The 23868-nt window shown below is 42.7% G+C and overlaps 2 protein-coding genes across 2 annotated transcripts; both read left to right on the top strand.

Annotated features, from left to right (window-relative positions):
• The first annotated feature begins 10620 nt into the window (after nucleotides 1-10620).
• On the top strand, nucleotides 10621-18919 carry spsb3a (splA/ryanodine receptor domain and SOCS box containing 3a). Its single transcript, XM_030058462.1, has 7 exons — nucleotides 10621-10805; nucleotides 13122-13311; nucleotides 15508-15688; nucleotides 15983-16170; nucleotides 16301-16403; nucleotides 16526-16651; nucleotides 16780-18919. Exons 2-7 carry the CDS (start codon nucleotides 13186-13188, stop codon nucleotides 17169-17171), a joined length of 1116 nt encoding a protein of 371 aa, XP_029914322.1. The 5' UTR covers nucleotides 10621-10805; nucleotides 13122-13185; the 3' UTR covers nucleotides 17172-18919.
• Nucleotides 18920-20512: 1593 nt separating this feature from the next.
• mrps34 (mitochondrial ribosomal protein S34) lies at nucleotides 20513-23282 on the top strand. Its single transcript, XM_030057133.1, has 4 exons — nucleotides 20513-20650; nucleotides 20897-21270; nucleotides 22211-22253; nucleotides 22796-23282. The coding sequence occupies exons 2-4, from the start codon at nucleotides 20953-20955 to the stop codon at nucleotides 23092-23094; spliced, it is 660 nt and encodes a 219-aa protein (XP_029912993.1). The 5' UTR covers nucleotides 20513-20650; nucleotides 20897-20952; the 3' UTR covers nucleotides 23095-23282.
• The last annotated feature ends 586 nt before the right edge of the window (nucleotides 23283-23868 follow it).

The following is a 23868-nucleotide window of genomic DNA, read 5'->3' as shown; positions in this document are numbered from 1 at the left end:
ACACCAACAATATGGCATAGAGACACAGTGTGGACACTGACTGTGAAGTAGAGCTGGAGGCTGTCTTCCACGGAGGAAGAGACATCCAGCGACAAGTTGTTGTGCTCTTCCTCCTGGTAGATTTTCTGGCCGCAGCTTGGCAAAACACAGAGAATGAAGACACTCAGAGCATTGCATACATCTGTGATCATCAGCAGGAAGTGATGCTGAATGGTTAATACTGCAGTTGTTCAGGTGCAACATGACAGAAAAAAAAGTTACCTGGAGCAGGTGCGGACACACTGCAGGTGAAACTCAAAGGTTTCAACCGGACAAATGTAGTCCGGCACGAAGGACGTCTCCTGCAGCATCGCACCCTCTGACTTCATCGCCATCAGGAGGAGCAGGAAAAACTCATGTGCATCCTGTGGGAAGTTAAGAGATAAAACTAAACCATTAAACAGCGCTCATCGTGTACACACTGCACTGAAAATAATTAATTAAATAAATCAAATAATGCTTGCTAGTTTTATTTCTGTACCTGCTGAGAGTTACAATCGTACTCCTCATTGTAAGCGGCCATGTAACTCTTCAGAGAGGACAGGAGCCTCCTCTTCCCCTTGTATGACGGCTTTCCAAGCCTGGCTTTGTGCAACTCTCCAAAATACCTACAGATGTGAGCGTTGATTATTTGATTTTTATTTCATGGGAACCAAGGAGATCAGCAAAGTAATAAATCAGCCAAGTGTGTGGGATGAAGACCTATCTCTTTTTTTGTTTGTTCATTTGTTTTTTACTGTACCTCTGCAGCTTGAGGGGGGTTTCAGCTTGGGGGCTCCAGAGACCCTCCTGCCTCATGATGGCGCTGCAGAGGCTCTCAGTGTTGTACAGGCCCTGGAGAGTTGCACTGATGAAACAGGTGTTGCCGATGTTTGGCAACCTGGAAGAAAACCAACATTCAGTATTTCAACCTCATTTGCAATTTCATGTGAGAAGCTAAAATATGACATTAAATTCTGTTGAGTCTTAGAGATGACTTCAGAAAAAACCTTGCATTTGCTGCCCTGTTTGGATTTCAGTCTGCCTTTTACGAATTAAACAGATAGCTACTGACTGAGGAGTTAACTTTACAATGTTTTTGGAAAGATTCCTGGCCAAAGTTCAACCTAATCTGGCCTGTCATTTGAAAGGCTCTTTCTGCCTACATCACAACAGTTATTAACCAAGGTATACGCCGTAGCACAGATTCATTTTTGTCAAATACCCAAGTTTCTTCTGCTGGGATTTTCTCTTGTTGAAGAGGCCCTTGAGGAAAAAGTCCCTCCACTTCCAGAAGGATTTTCCTGCCTCTTTCACTGGCCTAGAAGACGGAGAGAAACAAACAACAGTTGGGCAAGTCAGGCAGGGAGACAATAAATAAAGTCTTCTCCTGTAGTGTGACAACTGTCCTCTGGTGGATAAATGACTGCTCTCCTACCCTGATTCCTGCTCTGCTGGTTCGGTGGTGTGGTCCTGGCCGCTCGGACCGCAGGGAGTCAAGGGCGTCAAGACGGAGGAGGGGTCGCTGATGGTGCTGGACTCCTCACATGATGGCGTAGCAGCTCGGGTGGGGGAGGAGGGACGGCTGCTGGAGGGGGACCCTGAGGCTGTCTTCTCAGTGTCAAAAAGAGAAGACAGGTGCAAGGAGGACAGGCTGGAGGAGCGGGAGATGGAGGGAGACTCGGGAGGGGTGGCAGGAGGAGAGGGGGAGGGAGAAACCCGGAAAGAGGAGGGTGTCTTCTCAGTGTCAAAAAGAGAGGACAGGTGCAGGGAGGACAGGCTGGAGGAGCGGGAGATGGAGGGAGACTCGGAAGGGGTGGCGGGAGGAGAGGGGGAGGGAGAAACCCGGAAAGAGGAGGGTGTCTTCTCAGTTTGAAGCAGGGAGGACAGGCTGGAGGAGCGGGAGATGGAGGGAGACTCGGGAGGGGTGGCAGGAAGAGAGGGGGAGGGAGAAACATGGTAAGAAGAGGGAGTCTTCTCCCCAGCGGATGAGGCCAAGGCCGAGATCGGGACGGGGGCTGTGTCGACCTCGACGGTGTCCTGTAGAGAGAACAACAGGTGACGACAGTGTAGGGAAGACTGTTGGTGCTTTCATCACATATTTACACACAAGAGATTTATGCTAAACAATCACTATCAATCAGTAATGTGGATATGATGACCAAGCTGCTAGTAGAGACAAATAATAACAGCTACAACCGTCTAACAAGCTCAGAAACTGCCTTTCTTTACTGTCATGCAGTAAAACCAGGACAAGTCATCAGTTACACCACATCACATATTACAGTCTCTGAAAACCCACATGATATTACTGTATCAATAAGATATTGATATAGTGCCCAGCCCAACAACCTATTTATTGGCTTCCTCCTCTTTCTACAACAACTACCACTGGTCATAACTCTTGTTAGTGGCTGAACACACATTGGAAACACTAAAAGCTGTAACTTGTAGCTGTGGACACTCTGAGCCTCACAATATTAGAAACATTCACAGCAACAAAATCAGCGTCAGGCAGAGAAGAGGCCAAATGTTTTGGCAGAGAAAGGACCATATAAAAGCACGTTTGGTTGTCGGCTGGCCAACACCAAGGTGAACAGCCACTTTCCCTCTAAATTTCATGTGGATACAAGCAACAGGTTGATTTTCCATTAGGAAGGCCGTAGAACACCAGATTACGGGCCGAATTATAATCCTGGCTGTTAGCTAGCTAGCGTTAGCAAAGACGACGAGCAACAAACTTGTGCTTGGAAAGTGACCACAAGAAGCTAATTATAGCTGTGTGTCTGCCTTTTTTCATGTTGTGGCAACGTTCATCCCTCCACAACGGGTTTCCCTTCATTATACGGCTCTTTTTCCTTACCGGGAAGCTTGTTGGCTGATAGAAGTGCACATGTTTACTGACTGTTTTCTGTTAGTCAAGTCATGTTTATTTCTATAGCACGTTTACAACAGTTTAGCTGAACCAAAGTGCTTCACAGTAAAAAAAAAAAAAAAAACAGGTGTACAGGCTCAGGTAAGTGCTTCACAGTAAAAACAAATGCGCAGGCCTAGGTAAAACAGCAAAAAACAAACAAAGACAATTACTCTAGTAAAAGTGCAATTTGCAAAAAGTGCATTGAGAGAACCAGAATAAAATACAAGAAAAAGTCAAGGGAATAACCTTGGGGAAGATCTAAGCGCAAGGAAATGCGAGTGAGAAGAGGTGGGTTTTGAGTAGGGATTTAAACATTTCCAGGCTCTGGGCTGCTCTGATGTGGATGGGGAGGCAGTTCCAGAGCCTGGGGGCTGCAACCGAGAACGCCCTCTCCTCGGGTCTTTTGTCGGGACCTAGGTACTGTTAATTGGAGTTGTTTAACAGCAGCTCGTCCTTTCTGACTGGTGTCCCAGTTTTATGGCTCTGGGGACAGTTTGAGTGTGTGAAAGGGAAAAGCTGAAGCTGCTGCTCTAAAACTGACGGGCTCTTTAGAAAGCCGCCGAGCTGCAGTCAAGTTTCAGTCCAAAGTGTCGCCCTCTAGCGGCGGCGCTCTGAACGAGCCCAGTAGTTTTGTTGGCCGCTAAACAAAGTGCAGCCACAAGTCAACTTGATGTACACACTTCCCCCACAGCAGCTGCCTGTCCACAACTGGGTTTGGCAGCAATCACTCCTCATTTTGGAGCCTGCTGTTCTCCGAGCACATTTCTTGACATTTGCTATAGCTGCTTCATATCTGTCTGACTAACTAGTGGGGCAGAGCCAAAGATACCTTTACCTTTCTGGAGAAGCATCCGCCCATGTTGACTGGATTTAATCTGGTTCAGATTAAGGCTGTTTGACAGATCGGTGTCAGTGTCTCTGAAGGTGTCGTCTGTGGTCTCTTCAGTGTCAGTGTGTCCGTTTCCCCAGGAAAAGCTTTCTATCCAGGTCATGTTGCTCTGTGAGGTCACAAGGCTGATTCCATGTCTTTGTGAGGTGCTCTCTGTGGTTCTAAAGATGGGCAGCAGCTCAGGGAAACATGCACGTTCATGAAAATTCTATAGGTGTACACACACACACACACACACACAATCATATATATATATATATATATATATATGTGTGTGTGTGTGTGTACATATACATATATATAATTCTGGGTGTACAATCATGAAAAAGTTCATTATTTATTTATTCATTTATTTATTTGATGCCAGTGCAGAGTATATGCCTTTTTAGATTCATTCTATCATCAGTTCAGTGATTAAGAAATTTCATAAATTAGTATCAAGAAGCATTTCAGTTTTAAACAAAGCAAAAAAGGTTCTGGATCATAAATTACTACTCATCCTGCACTGTTCCATTGTCTTACCATATTTCAGTTATTGTGTAGAGATTTGGGGCAAAAATTACATGAGTTCAATCAATTCACAAACTGTTCTTCAAAAAAGGGCAATACGGGTCATTCATAATGTTGGCTATCAGGATCATACTCACTCACTTTTCATACAGTCAAAATTATTCAAATTTACAGACATAGTGAAATTCCAAACAGCACAAATCATGTGCAAAGCTAATAACAACCTTCTGCCACAAAATATACAAAAACTGTTTAGGGATGGAGAGGGGGGATATCAATTAAGAGGAAAATACAACTTCAAGATGAACAAAAACTGTACAAACAGGAAAAGATTTTGCATTTCATTCTGTGGGCTAAGACTGTGGAACAGTATGGGTGAGGGGATCAAACAGTGTCCAAACATGCAACAGTTTCAAATAAGATATAAAGAGGATGTTTTCACGGGATACAGGGATGGAGTGGGGGTGTGACAGTCGCTGGGTGTGCACAGGATGCTGTTGTTGATTATTTCTTTAATTATTGTTTTCTATACTTGTTTCTGTTCATTATTGGTTGGCTCTTTTCCTTTCTGTGTGTTTTGTTATTGTTGGGTGTTTTTGTCTTTGTCCTTTTCTATGAATGTAGATGGATTAATTGGTGTACATCTATTATGGATCATGTTCATTATTGTTATTATTACTATTATTGTTGTTGTTGTTGCTGGTGGTGCTGGCAGTAGCAGTAGTGGTATTAGTATTGTTGTTGTTGTGATAGTTATTCATAGTGGTATTTCTAAGGAAGCAGGATAGATTTGTAGATCATTGGTGCAGGGAGAAGGGGTGGGATTAGATAAGTCTCGCCTTCTTCCCACTCCTTTTTGAACAAACTTTTCATTGTCCATTGTTTTCTCTTGTTATTGTTTTTTTTTTTTTTTGTCTCAAATAAACTTTCAAAATCAAGTGAAATCAAAATCCTAATCAAAAATATCACACAGGAACCTGTATTAAAATAGCATAATGCTATACTGTGATGGTAACAACATGGCTTGTCCAGTGACAGAGAGTTCACTGGTCACATGAATGGATGTTACATAATAATAATATATTTTCTCAAATGTCAGGAATTGTCATATACAATTCTGTCAAAAAAAAAAGAAAAGAAAGAATCTTTGACACAATTTGATCATTTTTCTGTCCTGTTCAGCCACTCTGCAGGAAACTGTAGTCCGTGGCCATAGCACAGCAACATCCATTGGACCCAGTGGGAGAAAGAGCTCCAGATGCAGTCACTTTACCAGAGCTGGTGGGAGGCTGTTGCAGGTTCTATTTCAAACTCCTCAAAAAAATTGAAAAATTACAGGAATATCTGGAGAATATTATGGTGTGATTTATTGTACCAGCTTTCCAAGGTGCAAACAGTAAGAATATTAACAAAATGTGCAAACAAGCAAAATCCCAAAACAAAATACTCTATGTACAAGATTTCAACAATATTATAAACAGAGTTCCTCCACAATTCAAAACTCTGTTTACAGGAACAATTTAAAAAGAAAAAAAAAAAAAGTCTGAGAATGTAAGGGGTATTACCTCCTCTGACTGATCTCACCAGAGCTGTCAGTCACCCTATTAAACTGATAGCCCATGCCAAAAGGTTTAATAATTACATAAGGAAATGAAAGTAACACACTTTCCTACAATATAAATTGCTTAGCACTTCTTAGACCCGAATGTTTGACACAAAGATTATCCATATTTTTGCAAACATTTTCCTTAAACTAAAACAAGCTATTAGTGGCAAAAAAAGAATATAACAAATTGTGCAGTTCATTTGACCATGAAGGCGTGCGAGATCATAGTATTTAACAGGGGAAAATGTTGCACCCCTGTTCAACCAGACTCTTTGACACGGTGGGGCAAATGCAACACACTGCAACAACTGGTGAGTGAGCGTTAAGTTTGTGTGAGTGTATGCGTAAATGAATATAGAACCACCAAGTGTGCACCCTTGGTTTCACAACTGAAACGGGGAAGGAAAGAGAGATAATAGTGAGGTTTATCAATTACTTAGCGAGGCCAGGAGTGAGGTGAGGAGTGTGTGTGTGTGTGTGTGTGTGCATGCACTACCTGCTGTCAGTGACAGAGCTGCTCCATCCCACCGTCCTCTTCCTCCTGCAGCAACCTTCAGAGGTAATCTGCGACTACATTGCCTTGCCTGATCAGTGTCAGATGGTGAATCTGAAAGCCTGGAGTGAGAGGTACCATCAGGTAAGGCGGCTATTGTGGTCCTTCATGGAGTTGATCCTGGTGAGAACTTAGTGGTCAGTTTCCAGATCAAGTATGTAGTACCGCAGGCTCTCCAGCACCTACTTGATGGCCAGGCCCTCTTTTTCCACGGTGGAATACCTGGTCTCGCTTGGTTGCAGCTTGCGGCTCAGATGCAGTATCAGATGTTCTTCTCCAGGGTCTCCTTGGGCCAAAGCTGCTCCCATGCCCAAGGAACTGAAGGCAGTGACACAGTTGTCTGGCTAGGTTCCTCTGGTCCTTGCTGGTCAGCACGGTGAGTGGGGCTGAAACAGTTGCAAACTGGGGCACAAAGTGTCTGTACCAGTGTCTGTACCAGGTATGGTCTTTTGTACATGGGAAAGACCATACCTCCTTCTTGGTGTGAGGTTAAGGGCAGTTTTGGGTAGCTTCCACCTTATCCACCTGCGGACACACCTCTCCTTGTCCCAGTTGGTAACCCAGGTACCGTATCTCCTGCTGTGCACAGAGGTTGAGTGTCAACCCCACCAACCAGGTTCCCAACCAGGACGAGTGATAGGTGTTGGACATGCTCCTCTCATGTGTTGCTGAAGATTACCACGTCATCAAGGTAAGCTGCGCCGCAGTTGTCACACTCCTGGAGGACTCTGTCGGTCAGTCTCTGGAAGGTGGCCGGTGCTCCATGCAGTGGTGATGTACATGGCAGCTCCGATCCTCTCAAGCAAGTCTTCGATTCTGGGCATGCTGCAGGCATCAAACTCTGATATGGATTTAAGCCTCCTGAGGTCATTGCATATCTGTAGAGAGCCATCCTTTTTTGTGGACAATGACCACTGGACTGCACCACTCTGAGTTGGAAAGCTCAATCACTCCAAACTTCAGCATCTCTTTGACTTCCTGCTTCAGGTTTTCCACCAGCTGTTGTGGGACATGGCCGGATGACATGCTGGACACGGGTGGTTTTTCCTGGTCTGGCAGCAAAGAGGGAAAGAGCCTCCTGGAAGACCTGGAGAAGCTGTGCTGCTTGCCCTGTTGCAAGATGTGCCATCACAGGAGCAACAGACGTGGTTAGGGTTTCCAATCTCGTCTCCACTTCATCCTCTATGTTCACCTCCCTCTGGACTGGACACTCCTTCCACTCTCTCAGTAGGTTCACATGGTAGGCCTGTTTTGGTTTCTCCTTTTCTGCCTTGTGAGTCGTGCAGTGTTGCTTGGGTATTCAAATACTGCAGTCCTCTCTCTGTTCATCTAATGCTGGCTTCAGCTGAGGGGAGAAACAAATGTTTTAGTGTGTTTTCTTAAATAGAACAATCATCTATGGAGTTACTGTTCAAGCATGAACATGTGAATGCTGGAATACAATGCTGTTATCATGTGCAAGCAACTTTTGATCATTTTGATTTTCTCACATTATTTGGAAGTTTAAATGACCTTTCACTGGTCGATCCAATCGAATACACCCCAAAAATATACATGGTGATCAAGCCAAAAACAAAACTGCTGGCCTAAGCCCCTGAAAAGGTAACACTTCAGAGACACAAGGCTTTCACTTGACTGTGAAGGTAAGCATGTGTGTGAGTGATCCCGACCAGCCCCCTCAACCTACATCTCACACTCCTGTCATCCAGCCCAAGATACAGGACTCTGAAATGGAGGAGAGCTTTGGCTGAAGTTTTGTCCCTTCTGCAACAGCAGTACCAAACAAACTGCCTCGTGTGTGCTACATGCACACTCAGTGTCACTTTATCAGCTCCGATCTAATGCAGTTCAGTGCAACAGCTCTGCCATAAATTCTGCCTTTTAACAAAGTTTATAATGTTCAGTTTTTGCTGACATTGTGTACATTTAATTAAATGTTTATTTCTGAAGCTGCAGTTTGCAGAGGTCTTGTACTGGACTACATTATATTGAGAGGTGTTTCTAATTTTTTCTCCTCCCTATTAATATACATGAGGGGGACAGAATATTGGAAACACCTCTCAATAAAATACAAGGATACAAGGATACAAGGATACAAGGAGTTTATTGGTCATACAACAGGTTGTACTATGAAATGCAGTCCTGTACAACAGCACCACTAACAATGAGCTCAATGCCAAACATGGAACTGAATGAACACCTCCATTACTGTGACAAAAAGAAAATCTGAGCATTATAGGCAGCAGAAAAATAAACCTTATGGCAGAACAGTTGTATTGTATTATATTAGATTGTACAGGTGGGCCTATTAAAGTGGCCACTGAGTGTATACAGTGGTGGAAAAAAGTTTCGGACACCCCATGCATTTGTGAAATATTGCATTAAGAATCACTCTTAGGTCTTCAAGTGCAATTTCTTTTAGTACAGTCACAGCCAAAATACTAAACAAATCCTAAAAAAGCCACTAAAAACTTAAAATTGATTGGTTCATAAGAAATTTTGAGTGTTGGTTCATTTTGGTACCAGTGATGAAGGTCCTTCTTTTTATTAAAAGACACAATTTTTGTTGCCAAGCTTTGTGTCTATATAAAGCCAGCACATTTAAAAGTTCTTCAGACACAGAAATGGCTAAAACAAGGAACCTAACGCAGGAAACACGCCTGAAGATAAAGATTCTCAGCCAGGAAGTGTACAGCTGCCGCCAGATAGCAAGGAAGTGCAGATGCAGTCCTTCAGCAGTTGGATACACAGATGAACCAACAAACCAAGATCTGGGTGTCCAAGGGTTTCTTCAGCAAGAAATGAACGTATCCTGATCCGCATGTACAGGCAAAACCGCCAAATGACATCACAGGAGCTTCAGCAGCAGTGGTCAAACCAAACTGGTGTCCAGTGTTCCACCCGCACTGTACGTGGCCGACTTTTAGATCATGGCTTAAGGTCCTACAAGGCTATCAAGAGGCCCCTGTTAAATGAGAGACAGAGGTTAGCCCGGCGTCGTTGGATGTTTCAACAAGATAATGCCCCTTGCCACACATCCAAGGCCAGTAGAACTGGGCTGCAGGAGCACAGTATCCAGGTCTTAGAGTGGCCAGCTCAATCCCTGGACATGAGCCCCATTGAAAATCTGTGGTGGATTATCAAAAGGTCTGTTTCAAAGCGTAAACCAAAGAATTTAGAAGAATTAAAAGCAGTAATTCAAGAAGAATGGGACAAGATTACCCCTCAACAGTGTGAAAGGCTCGTGGGGAACATGCCAGGCAGGATTAGAGCTCCACTAGGTGCCAATGGCAGGACTACTAAATATTAATTTGATGATGTGATGGTTTATTTATTTTTTGTTCAGTTTTGAACACATTCTCTGTTATTTGTTGACTTTGATACCGACAATGTTGAGAACTGACACATTTAAACGGTCAAGAATTTAGTTTTGTTAGTTTTTCTTGTAAACAATAAACAAAAAAATATAATTTGTGTTTGTTTATATCAGTCTAATGCAGCCACACCTTTTGAAACACAAAAAAGATTTTTCCACAGATATTTCATGATAATATTTGAGATTGTGTAAAATTTTAAGGGTGTCCGAAAACTTTTTTCCACCACTGTATGTGCAGGGAAACTAGGGGGTGTCTGTATGTATATCTATGTGTTGCGATACAGTTATCAGTATGTTTCTGTGCAGTACAGGCTGGAAACAAATTTCCTGCGAGACAATAAAGACCATATCTCTTTCTATGTGCCTATTAAATCTGGAAAAGCTCTCAACTAAAAATAGCCCTACAACTGGAGGGACAACAGGTCATTTCATGAGTCTCAACTTCATCCAAAATGTCTTGGCTTATGACCATCAATTAAAGTGAGTTACTAAGCTACATGCGATTCATCAATAAAATTCTCTTTCTTTTGCATTTGACTTTTTTTTTATAATATGGGACATATTTTACTCTAGAAAATCTAGAAAATATTGAATTATACACCCAGTGTGTGTGGTTAAAATTCTCCTCAGGACAAATTTCAGATGTCCCATCCTTAATCATAATAATAATCAAGGAGACATGACTGTGGTTGAGTGACGTCGCGCCGGCCAGCCCACCCTCCGCCTCCTGGTGATGACGTCAGCAGCCCGGCCACAGAGCTAGCTACTGTTATTGTTTACGGTTTGCATGAAAGTAGGTCACGAAAAAGCCAAGCTAGTCAGCCATCCATTCGCTTCTCCTCCACTAAACACTTGTCAGCATCAGGTGTCTTCAATGAACAACGTCTCTGCGAGTGTCGCCCTCAATTCCTCTTGGATGTCGGCTCTGAACAACAGGCACGTAACGTTACATTTGTAAATAAAATATACAAGTGGCAGCGGATAGCTAGTTCACGCTAGCTAGCACAGCCTCGATAACATAAGCCAAGTTATTCCGTCTCTGGCTATCTTTAGCCCGCTAGCTGCCCTTTCCCTAACGCAGTACCTTTTACCAGCACGGTGTAAGCAGACAGACACACACTTATCGACGTGAATTATCTGTCTGGCCTTCCTGTGGAGGCAAATAGCATGCTACCGTGCTAATTAATTTGGCTTCGGTGCAGCGGGCTAAGCGCTAGATAACTTAGTTGCCCGTTAGCTAGTATTGCTAACTCCCGCCCAAGGAGGCTAGGCTAGCAAAGTCAATCATGATAAGTAAAATGGCAAATTCTGTTTTCCATTTTGTCTTTCCTGCCATAATTGGTTTGGGGCCCAGATAACAAGTGGTGGCTGAGGGATGATGGGTTCCCAGCGGAGTGCACCCGGGGTCGCTGTTCCTGTCTGCTAATGTTGATGTACTCAGGGAAGTCTGGGCGACGGCACACAGCCAGCTACCTCAATATTGTCAGGAACCACACAGGAACTTAGTCATCAGAAAGAAAAGTAGTAATTATTGAACAAATCTGTCACTCAGTCGCCTCTAAACCTCCCTAATATAAAGTCAACCCTCAGACTGAACACGAGTATGGATCACACTCTTTCATTAAGGTGTGCAAAGTTATATTAAAATAGTTGAGACCGAATATTAACCCTCATACTGCAAAAATGTTAAATGCATTCTCTGTGTAAAAGTACAAACATGTGGCAAATCCTTGTTTACATATGGTATGTATAGCTATACTCTCTGTATATGCTCATTTTCTTCTGTCTGTATTGTTGCAATATTTTTGTAGGTTTGTATTTATACATAGTGCACATAATGAACATGCTGCTTTACAACGAAGATTAATGTGCAAGTGGGATTAATGCTTATAGAATGCACATACTTTTTTCAAATTTCTAAGGCACATATTGTTATATTTTGTATTTCTTTTTCTATCCCGTATCATTTCACTTCTAGTTATAATGTATTCTTCTCTTGAGAATTTGAGCAACTGCAACTGACCCAGTTTCTCCTCAGGGATCAATAAGTATGTCTGATTCTGATTCTGAAAGGAGGATGATAAGAGATAGACAAAAACAAATATTTATGTACACTGTATTTATCATCTACCAAAACAAACACAACATTGAGTGACTTGCATCCATACATGAAGTGTTGTGTTTCCATTCAAATAATTTGTAAACAATTATAAAAGTCTGTGGCTGGCAGTGACTGCAGATGCAAAATAATGAAGGTGGTTCAAATTGAAAATCCTAACATGAAATGTGGAGAATTAGATTTTTGAAGGTGAAGGTTTTTATTTTGATAACATCCCATGAGTTCAGTTACATGCATGGCCACCTCTAGCATTTACGCAGGCAACACAGTGTGTCTTCATGCAGTGATCATCCAGGTGATGACCATAAAAAGTCCTGATCTTGGTTGCCATTTCCTGCACACCTCAGTTATTCATTCCGCCAGTAAAAAGTGTATCTGGACCCCAAATCACTTGTCCAGCCGCCAACCCCACATCCAAGAGGCCTAAAACTCTTTGATGTTTGTCTTTTGACTGTCTTGGTATAAAACTGACCAAGCCACATGCCCTAGTCTTTTACAGGGCACACTTCAGACATTGTTTTGACTAACGCAAATGACTCATTACCGTGCGGATGTGAAACTGTTTCTCCAACATGACACCAACAGAGTTTATTCTCGGCACTGAAACTGCTGTGAGCATGGTTATTGTTCAGTGATGAAATAAGCAAAGTCAGACAGAATTGTTTTGCTTCACTTACCCAATTACACAGTCCTTGACTATATCATGTGTTCCCCCTTGGCAGTGAGCAGGGTGTAAATAAGTGTGTAGCCTATTCACACTAACAGCACATAAACAAAGAATGTAGATGCGCATTGTAAAACCATAACAGTGTAGTTATTTTAGAGATGCAGATATATGAGTTTGCTGATTTGTATGTGTGGAATGTTGTTTATCAAAAATCACATATACCATTAGGTAACATGTACAGAAAATCTGACAGTGAGCAGAGGGTATGAGTGTTATCAGTTCTCAAGATTGCTATCTCAGTCAGAATATTTATGGACAGAGGTAGCCTACATACAGAAAATGTGCTTTTTTGTAAACATGCATAGAATGTGCAGAAGCATTCACTAATCTGAAGATGTGTAAGAAAATGTTTTAATGAAGTTAACCTCTCAAAATCTTCTGTCACTCCCCCTCTTTGTTGTTTCAGGAGCTGGACTGGTTGGAACTGAACTTGGACTTGGGCTCCTCTACAGGTGACGTCTGGTGTTGCCATGTCCAGGCGAAGCAGGAATAGTCGAGCTTGGCGTTATGTTTGGAGCGGAATACGGCGGGATGCTGATGCCCGGGCACTCGTGTTGGCCTCTGAGAGTGACGAATGGGTCTATGACCGCTTACAGGTGAGGATGCAGGTGCTGATTTTATAGCAGTCTATCACACATGGAGGCCTGTGGGACTGAGGTTTACTTCTTGACTTGAAGAGTAACCAAACCCGAAATCCAAATGTCTGCCAATCATCATCAAGTCAACATCAAATAGCTGAAGTGGTGTGACCAGAGGCCTGTACCATAGAGCTGGATTAACATACCCGGGCTTTCTCTTAGTTACCTGGCTTCACTTAACCAGACATCCGCACTCTGGATTTTTGGTACCATAAAGCCGGCTATCAACTCGCTAATTCAACCCAGGCTTTTCCAATCTAGATCTGTGCACGCTCACATAAAAAGGGCGGTGTTTGCTGCATACGACCAATCGCAGACAAGGAAAAATCCACCCGAGCCGCATACTTTACGATGAAGGAGCAGACAATAATCTGAAATAAATACGAGGAATATAAATCCATCATCCAGGCAAAATGCAACATAGTTGCAGCTGACAAAAAATTGCCGACTGTGTCAATGTGTAAATTAGTGGGATTATAATATTACTTCCCCACCATGACGGCACGAGTAGATCTGACTACAGTAACATTTGTGTGTTCAGTAAATTAATGTGTCTCCCACTCAGCCGTACACTCCTGCACAGGAACTGGCCCTCTCTAACAGTGAGGGTCGACCCTTGATGGAGGTCTGCCCTCAGTTTGAGTTTCGTCAGAATCGTCACTTTGATTCAACTGATTTTGATATTTCATTTTATAAACCATCTGACGCCTCGTGTTTATTCTGCTGGTTTAAATATTATTTCGCTGTCACTTAAAGACTGTAAAGCGTTTGGCATCAACTCTCGTGGACTTTTCAGGGCAGACACCCATACTAAATATGAGCAAACCAGTGGAAACCTAAAGGATCCCAGAGGCTGGCGTGTGTTTTATCAGACTAAATTCCCCTTATTTATTTTCAAAAATATTTTTAAAAATCACTACATCAGTCTACAAGATCAATTTTTGGTTGGACAGTCTATAGTCATGAGTTAAAAAAAAAAATCTCTTCAGACTTGAAAAAATGTGAGAGAAAAACAAACAGAATTAAAATAAGAAGGCTAAGTAAAATGTATTAATTTTATAAAAGAAGAAGAAGAAAGGGAAAAAAATACTCAGCCTAACTTGGAAAAAAAGGTGCACAACTTGTGCACCTAGATCCACTGGGTTATCATCAAATGGGCAGGTCATTTTCCAAGAGAACTGATAGGTCAGTAGGTGGGGCTTTTATACCTGCTGAGCTCTTATCCTGAACTTAAGGGGGTTAGGTGTTCAGCGTATGTTACCATGGCAACATACCCCGATAAAAAGTAAGCCACCTTTATGGTATAGAAAACCCAGGGTTAAGCCTGAAGTTAGCTCGCGAAGACGAAATCCAGCTTTATGGTACAGGCCTCTGGTTTTTTGATGGCAGGCGTCACCCTCTACAGGCGACAACAGGCGGTCAAGGATCAGCCACCATGTCAGGGTTCACACATATTTGAGTTGGGGTTTCATTACTCTTAAAAGCTTAAGGCTCAGAGGTTTACATACTTTGCACTAGGCCTGAACGATATGGCTAAAAAATCATATTGAGATTAATTTCACAGATTTTGCAGTTGTGATATGATTGGTGATTGTGATGGGAAATTTGTATCAATTTTCATTTTAACAGAAAAACCTACCATAATGACGATAATGTGATTGTTGCTCGGGTCTGTGCCAAAGAAACATACTTTATTACATTTGGAAAATATGATTTGCTGGCTAGGACATCTCTGTAGCACCACAGTATTTCATTTACAACAACGTTTTGTCACACATTTTACCTTTATCAAAATTGAAGCTCCTGCGATTTGGATAGTGCACTTGGCCATACTGCAATTTCGATAATATGTCAGTTAATTGTACAGCCTCACTATGTTCCTTGTCTCTTTTTTTACATACTGATGAGAATAGCACTAGTGTAGTAACTTAAATCATGATTAGGGGGTCATTTGGGGATAAAAAGGAGAACTAACATTTTTTTCCCGGGAGAGGGATGTAACATTTAAGTATCTCTGCTATCAGATTTACATTTTCTGTGTGGTGCCCTGTATTAGTTTTGTAACAGCCAAACATTCAAACTCAGCATCGTATTGGTGCATCACTGATCTAAACATTTAAATTTGCTCTTTGTTTATGCACCGTGGCCTCTCAGTACAGTGACTCAGACTCCGAGGCAGACTATCCAGCGGTGGTAGTTCCTCCAGTTCCCAGTGCTGTGCCTGTCACCGGAGAGTCCTACTGTGGCTGTGATTCTCAGGTTGAGAGCAGCTACAACCCCCGCCTTCGCGGCTTTCATCGAGTTAAAGATTGCCACTGTGGAGAAGATGATCAAGGTACAGGACAGATGCTGCATATCAAGGCCTTTCCAGCTCCTGAAGGCATAACTAATATACAGAGTACCCAGTTAATAATAATAATAATAATAATAATTATGATAACAATAATAACAATAATAATAATGATAATAGTAATACCACTTTAGTTAAACCTAATCAGTACAATCTTTTATTGAGCTCCACTGTTAGTTTATTTTTGGTGTTTAGATAACATCTTTTTAGATTAAATTATTATATTATCTTTACTGAAAAATGGAATCAAGTGTCCATGTTTTCCCTGTGATATTTTAGATTTTGACTGGGTTTGGGATGTGAACAGCCGATCCACAGCAACATTACTGAGCTGCGACAATCGCAAAGTGAACTTTCACACTGACTACAGCTGTGGTACAGCTGCAATCCGTGGCTCCAAGGAGCTTGCTGATGGACAGCACTTCTGGGAGATCAAGATGACGTCCCCGGTGTATGGAACAGACATGGTAAAGCTCCACACCCGACCCCATCATACTGATATTAACTCAGTTTCCCAAAAAGCCCAAGGTAGAGCAGATGTTGCGTGTTGTACAATGTGCAAATCTGACTTAAAGATTGTTTTGGGTTGCTGTGCAGATGGTTGGCATTGGCACTTCTGATGTCAACCTGGACAAGTACAGACATACGTTCTGCAGCCTGCTGGGAAAAGACGCAGACAGCTGGGGTCTTTCTTACACTGGTAAGAATAACAAGATGCTGGTGGCATTAACTGTGGGCATCCTTTGCAAGGCTAGCTCAGAGAAGCTAGCAACACTAATTGCTGTTTAAATGGGACATGATTAGTTTGTTTTCCTCACCCAGGGTTGTTGCACCATAAAGGAGACAAGACGAATTTCTCGTCCCGGTTTGGTCAGGGATCCATCATTGGGATGCATCTGGACACCTGGCACGGCACACTTACTTTCTTCAAGAATCGCAAGTGTATAGGTTAGTAATAACAAACAAAGTTTGCTATTAAAAAATGTATAACAACTGCATATCCGGCATTTCACATAACAGTATTTATTTTTCTGAGTAAGCTGCTATTATAAAGTTTGTCTCCTCTCTTGATGTAGGTGTTGCTGCCACTGAGTTGCAGAATAAGAAGTTTTACCCGATGGCATGCTCCACAGCAGCTAAAAGCAGCATGAAGGTGATCAGGTCCTGCTTTGCGGCCACCTCTCTGCAGTACCTGTGCTGTGCTCGCCTGCGCCAGCTGCTGCCTGACTGTACAGATACCCTGGATGTGTTGCCCCTCCCACCAGGCCTTCGTCAGTTGCTGCACAACAAGCTGGGTTGGGTGCTCAGTCTCAATAACGGCACCACAGAAGAAAGCCCAGATGGACCCGAGCGGTCCCCACATCTGTCTGTCCCCGCTTTGGCGGGACCCTCGTCCTCAGAGAGCGACTCTGAAGGTTGTACCTCTGACCCCGAGGCCTGCCAGAGGAAGAGGTGCCGCTGGACATGACCGGACAGTTCGACTCTCACCATCTTCTTAAACACTGACAGACTTGACTCTGCCCCCAAGGCGTTCACTCTACTGTTACACACCTGCCACAGTTTTTCCATTATACTTGTACAAATTATGTCAGAGTAAAGAACCAGGACTGGTTGGGCAGAGGGAGTGGTAGGTGGAGAAAGGAAAAAATGATGGCAGTTAATGTACCTGCACATTTCCTGTGTGATGTTTTCTTATGCCATTTGAAATCGTTCAAATGTCTTCATGCTCATCACACACTGTATCCAAGCCAGCTTCAGTAATAAGAAAAAGGATAAGCAAAAAAAAAAAAACCTCACTGGTTTGTCAGCCAGCATAGTGTGCAGATCACTCACCATTCAAAACCTTGGATACTTGTATTATTTGGAAATGGATTGTATGTAGGGTCCTTTGATTTCTGAGATGCAGAAAACATGGAAAAACATGGCCTACTATTATCAATGTTTTTTTTTTTTTCGCCCACAGCGCCTCATCCCCTTGTCCACACGCACACACAGAAAGAGGGAGGAGCATGTTAGTAAGAAGAGCTCCTCACTTCAACAAACTCACAGCAGTGCAACCACGTCAGCAGTTTTATAACTATTGAAGCACTTTCTTTGATTTAAAAAAAAAAAAAATAGTGTTGTGTTACAAATTCATTAATATTCTTTAAATTTTTAAATAGTTTCTTATTGAAATTTTATTAATCCGCCACATAAAAACAGAAACAAAATCTGGAAAAAAAGAAAACGGATTTCATAGGGCCCTAGGTGTGTGCGACCCTGAGGTGGAGGATTACGGCCAAATCTTATTGCACATCGTGGTATATATGCAAAAAGGATATGGAATCAAGGTTTCTAGAAACTAGATGCTGTATAGCTTCACTCAGTGTTGTTGTTTTGAATGGAAATGGTCTAAACTGTTCTCTGCCATAATGCAAGCAAAGCATTACTTAAATGATCTGTTTCTGTGTCTATTTGTGTCAATAATTCCTTTAGGTTGCCAAAGCAGGAATTCCAGTGGGACACTGGCACACGACTGGCACAGAGGACGTAACATGGCGTAGGTCATAGTTTATTTCTTGTTGGTCAAGCAGAACCTCCTCTGAAGCTGAAAATGTCAAAACATTCAGATGGATCTGCAACCTTAGAAATGTTACAAGGAGTTTGTATTACTCTCCATACTTTGCAGCTTGTTGTCCTAATAACATGAGCGTATTGTTTTGTCTTCTGTCTTGCGATGGACCATCCTCCGTTTCCAGGAAACACATACACCTCTGACAGCTTAATCGGAGAATAAATGCTTTTCTTTTTTTTACTGCAACAAGCTAAAACAAGGACAAAACAAGTCAAATGTGCTTTGTTACACTCATGATGCAGCTATGACTATAGATTACATTTGGTTTTGAGGTCTTGATCAGACTCTCTACATCGTATCCATCTGCCACCAGCTTTGGAGAAACCTCTGCCAATCCCTTATACCGGCTACTTGTTTGTAGATGCTGTGGATTTTTTTGTAAGATGTAAGCAGTATATTCTTCAGTGTAGCTCTTCAGAAGTCTTACCAAAAAAAAAAACAACAAAAAAAAAACAATCAAATATGCCACTCCAGATTTTTGTAACATCTCTTGCCGCTTTCTAAACAATCCACCTTTTTTTCTTTTATGTTTTTTTAATGAAACCAATATGTGATAACATGAGCAGTTGCATCTGTAAAAAAGTTATAAGTAAAAAAAAAAAATGCTGTCATACAAGTCTGTGAATGCAAGGGCTGTCTTTGAGTTTCCCTGGGGCCTTGTTCCACCACCTCCTCTCCACCCCTCATTTATTGAGTGTTAACTGATGACACAGACCGAAGGGGACGGCGCCAGACCGGGGTCAAATATCGGTGAAGATTTCTTAATTTGCTTTAATGTATGGGCTATGACCTGGTGTTTACCAATTTGTCTGTCTTGACTAAATTTCAAGTACTTTACCATGATGGTCTACATTTCCTGGCACTTGTGTACTGTCTGTATGGTCAACCCGACCTAATTGGTATCAAAGTATCTGACCCGGGTCTAGAAGGTAGACCGTATGTCAACAATCACCAGAGTGTATGAGCAGTTTGAAATAGCCATCAAGCCACTGATTTGGACAAGCTCTCCAGGTCTTGGATTAAGCCGACGTTCTCTTTAAGATAGGGGGAAAAGTGAAGGAGCGGGCGTTTTGGTTGCCATGATAGAGGCAGAGGTTTGACAGCAGGCACCAGCTGAGTAAGAAGCTACCAGAGCGTGCCCCTCAGCAGCTGTTCAGGTTAATATTTATGTTTTAGTACTGCAGGCTTTGTGCTGTCATGGTTATATTTGACCCCTAAGAGGGGGAGGTGGGGATGTGGGGTTCCCTACAAATCTACTAATGGAACTGCCGAGAGGCCTGTGGTAGTCGGAGCAGATGTGTTATTTTGTTTTCTTTCACTGTATCGGTTTTCTTATGTTGTTACATCTGAGCACTTTTGCTTACTGATATACTGTAAATAGGAAACTCTAAATGGTTCTTCTATACCATGTCCTATTAATGCTGTATGTGTAGGCCTTTATTTGCCTCTTTCTGTATATCAGCATGGCCTTTTCGACTGAAAATAAAACAAAAGCAAAATATGCACAGGTACAAATCTGTAGATGTCTTTACTGAACATTGAATTTCCTCCCTGGCACTGTAAAGTTGTGTATGGGATCTACCCTTGTGCCCTTCAGAAGCTGGAAACATTTTGGAGAGGGAATAACCTTAGAAGAACATTTAATTTGTGGTTCATGTCGCTTTAGGAGTGCAGTAACAAGCTCCTTCCAGAGCAGCATTTTATTTTTATTAATTGATTTATTTCAGAAATTTCTAACCAATTTTAGGGCATGCATCACACTGAGCCATCAGATGGTACTTTACAGTCCATCTAGCTGGTGTGCATGTTTGTATTAGCTCTGATAGGACTTTGGAAATCACTGGCCATGTGGGTAACAACCTGTGGGAGAGGGAGCAACTGGTATGAGCAAAGATGACCAAATTTAGCACACAGACACAATTCGCCATGCATGTAGTCGTGAATGTATTATTATTATTATTATTATTATTATTATTTTAGCATCAACCTTAAAAACATGAACTCACCCCTCAACACACAACATCAGGATGACCCAGCATGAGACAAACAGTTTTTGCAAAACCTATTAAAACTCGTATGAATCCGAAAGACACTGTTGGAAATTATATTACATACAATTTGAGCCATCTGCGATCATTATTATTATTTTTTTTCCCCTACTCCACATTAAAGGAATCCATGTACTACCTGCACTGTTCTGCTTATTATCGCAGGCGGAACCAAAGCAGCCCGCAGTGTTAGACGGAATAGTTTAAGCGCGGACACACGGGCCGGAAGTTTTGTGCCGTGCGGAGGTCAAGCTAGTGGAGTCTGTCAGGTTTGGAGAAATTCAGGTACGAGTCACTGTTCATTTATTTACAGCCTTTGATGTTATGACATAGCGACAAGTTAGAGCCAGAAAGTTAACAATTTGACGGTTCGGAAGCAGCCACATCATAAATTCCCACGTCGTTTTTTAGCTTAACGTTACCGTCATGTGTGTTAAATAACCAGCATGCATGGCTCGAGTCTCTTCTCCACACAACAGATATATATTTGTACTGTGATTTAAACCGTGTCCACTGTGATATTGCATCCAGGACACACGTCCAGGTTGCCCTCTGCTCCATCAGTCAGGACCGTCAGACCGGCAGCGATGGTGAAGAAGAAGCGGCTCCGCCTGATCGCAGAGATGGCGCGGAAGGTGCGGGCTTACCGGGAGCTCAAATCCCGGCCGCGGGACTCGCAGAGGTACGCCCTGGACTACGAGACGATGAAGCGGCCGCACACGGGCAAGACGCTGCCGGTGCTCGCCTGGCAGGACGTGCGCAGAGAGAGCCGCCTCCTCTCCCTGCTGGCCGGCATGAGGATGTTTGGAGTGGGCCGCCTCTTCACACGGAAGTCCTGGCTCACAGAGCACCCGGAGCCCAGCTACTGGCACATCACCAAGGTCAAGGTGGACTACACCGCTGAGGTGAGAGCGGCCTCACTGTGAACCTACAGAAAACAACATAAAGTGAATAAGTAATTGCTCGTTGGCATAGATTCTCCCAGTCTCTGGAGCCCGACTTGAAAGATGGAGCTCCATTCTCCCAAAAGATCCTGAACATAGAGCGGGATATTATAGCAGGGCTGCAGTGCAGACAGAGTTCAGAGGTGAAAATCACAGCTACAGGTCTACAGAGGTGTGGAAGGAAAGCGATGTGGTCAGATGAGTCATCCTTCATTATTCTTCATGTTGTGGACAAGTGAGGCAGTGCAGGTGTGGGGTCCACCAAGAGAGCGCTACAGGCCTGAGTGCTGGACCCCCACAGTGAGGGGGTCCACTGGCTCTGTTGAGCAGTGTGGGGTGTTTTCCACTTGTCTGCTTAGAGGGAAGGTTCACAAAGTTAGTCTGAAGGAACACCTTTATCATGTGATGAAATGTTTCTGTCCTGATTAAAGCGCTTTCTTCCAGTATGACTGTGCCCCCATCCACAGGGCACCAGGGCTCAACAAATGGTCTGATGAGGATGAAAATGATGTAAAACATACAATGTGGTCTTCACAGTCCCCTGACCTGAACCGGGTTGAACATCTCTGGGAGACTGTGGACTGAGGTGTTAGACACCGCTTAGACTCCACCATCATCATCAAAACACCAAATAAAGGGATATCTTTTGAAAGAACGGCGTTCCAGCCCTCTAGTAGAGGTGCGGTGACTGGCAGAATCTGTGCCAAGGCGTTTTGAAGCTGATCTTACTCAGACACTTGATATGGATTTTTCCTTTTAATTTGTCACCTGTCAATAGATTTCAAAACAGAGTTTAGTTAAAATCCATCTTTGGTTTGACAATTGATGGATGGATTGTTAGGATGCTCACTTTTTGTGGTTGGAAATTGTGAATTTATTTGTGTGCTTGTCTTGTCTTTAGAACATGGATCATGGCAGAGTGTGGGGAATCCTTACCTATAGAGGTAAAAGTTAAACATGTCTAACAGGCATGCAGAGCAACTTGTTTAACTGGAGTGCCTTGTTTGAGATGGATAATATGAATCTATACTAGTGCAGTAAAAACCATTATGAAGTGCACAAAGCACATATGATCTCAAGACATACAAAGTAAAAATCTACAAGTAAAGAAAACAGGAGTGAATATCCAGTGGAATGTCGTTTTTTTTTTTTTTTTTTTTTCACTTAAAAAGGTACATGAAATCCTATTTCCCTTATTGCCTAATGGCAACTGTGTTTCCAGTAAACATATTTGTGATCTGCCTTGGCACATTACACTTTGATAATGTAGGACATACAGTATATTTATCGATAAATCAACAACCATCTGCATAAGATGCTTTTGTATTATGAAGCAGACATGGAATGTAACTTAAAATTCCACTGATGCAATGAAAGAAACTAATCTGGCCAAACCTGTGTAGAAAAATGCTGAAAAGTCTTTGCTGCAGTTCAAAGTTCTGAAGCAGCCGTACATGTTAATGCTCTTGCATTGTGTGCTTGGCAGGAAAGCAGGAGAGCGAGGTCCGGGAGTTGGATAAGGTGATGTACCACGACTGGCGCCTGGTGCCCAAACATGAAGAACAGCAGTTTAAGGAGTGTGAGCCGCTCCCGGAGCCGCCGCTGCGCCACATGCCCTACCCCCCTCTGCTGCGTGCCATGCTGCTGGCCCAGCAGAGGAAAGCAGGCGGCGGCTCGGCAGTCGAGGAGCCGGCCTTACCGTTAAAGCGGGACGTTCTGCTCAACAAAGACTATTTCCGCAAACAGGAGCAAGAGAGGCAGAGGAAGGAGGGGACACCTGTGTGATCCACAGCAGAGCTCCGAGTCAAGGAGTCACTAATGTCTGACCTTTTTAACATGGCCGGTGTCGACGGCCTCCTGTTGCATCAAACACTGAGTCGTCTGTGCTGTTAAACGGACTTAAATGAGTTCACCTCTCTTTGTTGTTGTTTGTGCAATGCTGTAAATATTAAATTTGCAACAGTATACTAGTATCAATGTTTTCTAATGCCTCTGTGTCTGCAAGTTCAACTCGTTTAGTGAGGTTCAGCCTTGTGACCGTGAGAATAGGCTGTGTAGTCTGTGGCTGTGCAGTCGACAGCTAAACTGTGGATTTTATTTACATGATTTCTTGAGGACATACAAGGTTTTCCCCATTGGAACTGCCTTGTTTATGTAATCAGAGAGAGGGAGGAGGCATCAAGCACTGACTTATCTAGCAAAAAAACATTTCCATTGCCTATCAGAATTCTGTTTTAGATTTCGGCATTTCACCATGCGGCTATCTACAACAGAATGCTGACTAGTCATATTCCAGTTCAAGATATCTTTAATTTCCCTCAATTCAAGATATCTGCATTGCCTTTTTTTTTTTTTTTTTTTAGATATCTTAAATCAAGTTTTAACTAGTCACAGAGATGTAAATATCTTGAACTGGAAGATGTACACAATTTATATTGTAGATATCTGTAATGAGAAACCCCATACACATGAATGGCAAGAGTGACATCATCTGGCCTTGGAGGAATATCACTGTGGATCTCTGACTGTTGTGGGATGTCAAGTAGTTCAGGCCAGGGG

The sequence above is a fragment of the Myripristis murdjan genome, chromosome 8 (genome assembly GCF_902150065.1).
Source record: "Myripristis murdjan chromosome 8, fMyrMur1.1, whole genome shotgun sequence".
NCBI lineage: Eukaryota > Metazoa > Chordata > Actinopteri > Holocentriformes > Holocentridae > Myripristis > Myripristis murdjan.
Note: the sequence above shows the minus strand (reverse complement) of the source record. Positions and strands in the feature narration are given on the sequence as shown.

Excerpts from the sequence above, each read along its gene's own strand:
- spsb3a (XM_030058462.1), top strand. The coding sequence starts at position 13,186 with ATGTCCAGGCGAAGCAGGAATAGTCGAGCTTGGCGTTATGTTTGGAGC. Across the intron at positions 13,312-15,507 it reads GGGTCTATGACCGCTTACAG|TACAGTGACTCAGACTCCGA; the intron begins GTGAGGATGCAG and ends GTGGCCTCTCAG. Across the intron at positions 16,652-16,779 it reads CAAGAATCGCAAGTGTATAG|GTGTTGCTGCCACTGAGTTG; the intron begins GTTAGTAATAAC and ends CTCTTGATGTAG.
- mrps34 (XM_030057133.1), top strand. The coding sequence starts at position 20,953 with ATGGTGAAGAAGAAGCGGCTCCGCCTGATCGCAGAGATGGCGCGGAAG. Across the intron at positions 21,271-22,210 it reads AGGTGGACTACACCGCTGAG|AACATGGATCATGGCAGAGT; the intron begins GTGAGAGCGGCC and ends TCTTGTCTTTAG. Across the intron at positions 22,254-22,795 it reads GGGAATCCTTACCTATAGAG|GAAAGCAGGAGAGCGAGGTC; the intron begins GTAAAAGTTAAA and ends TGTGCTTGGCAG.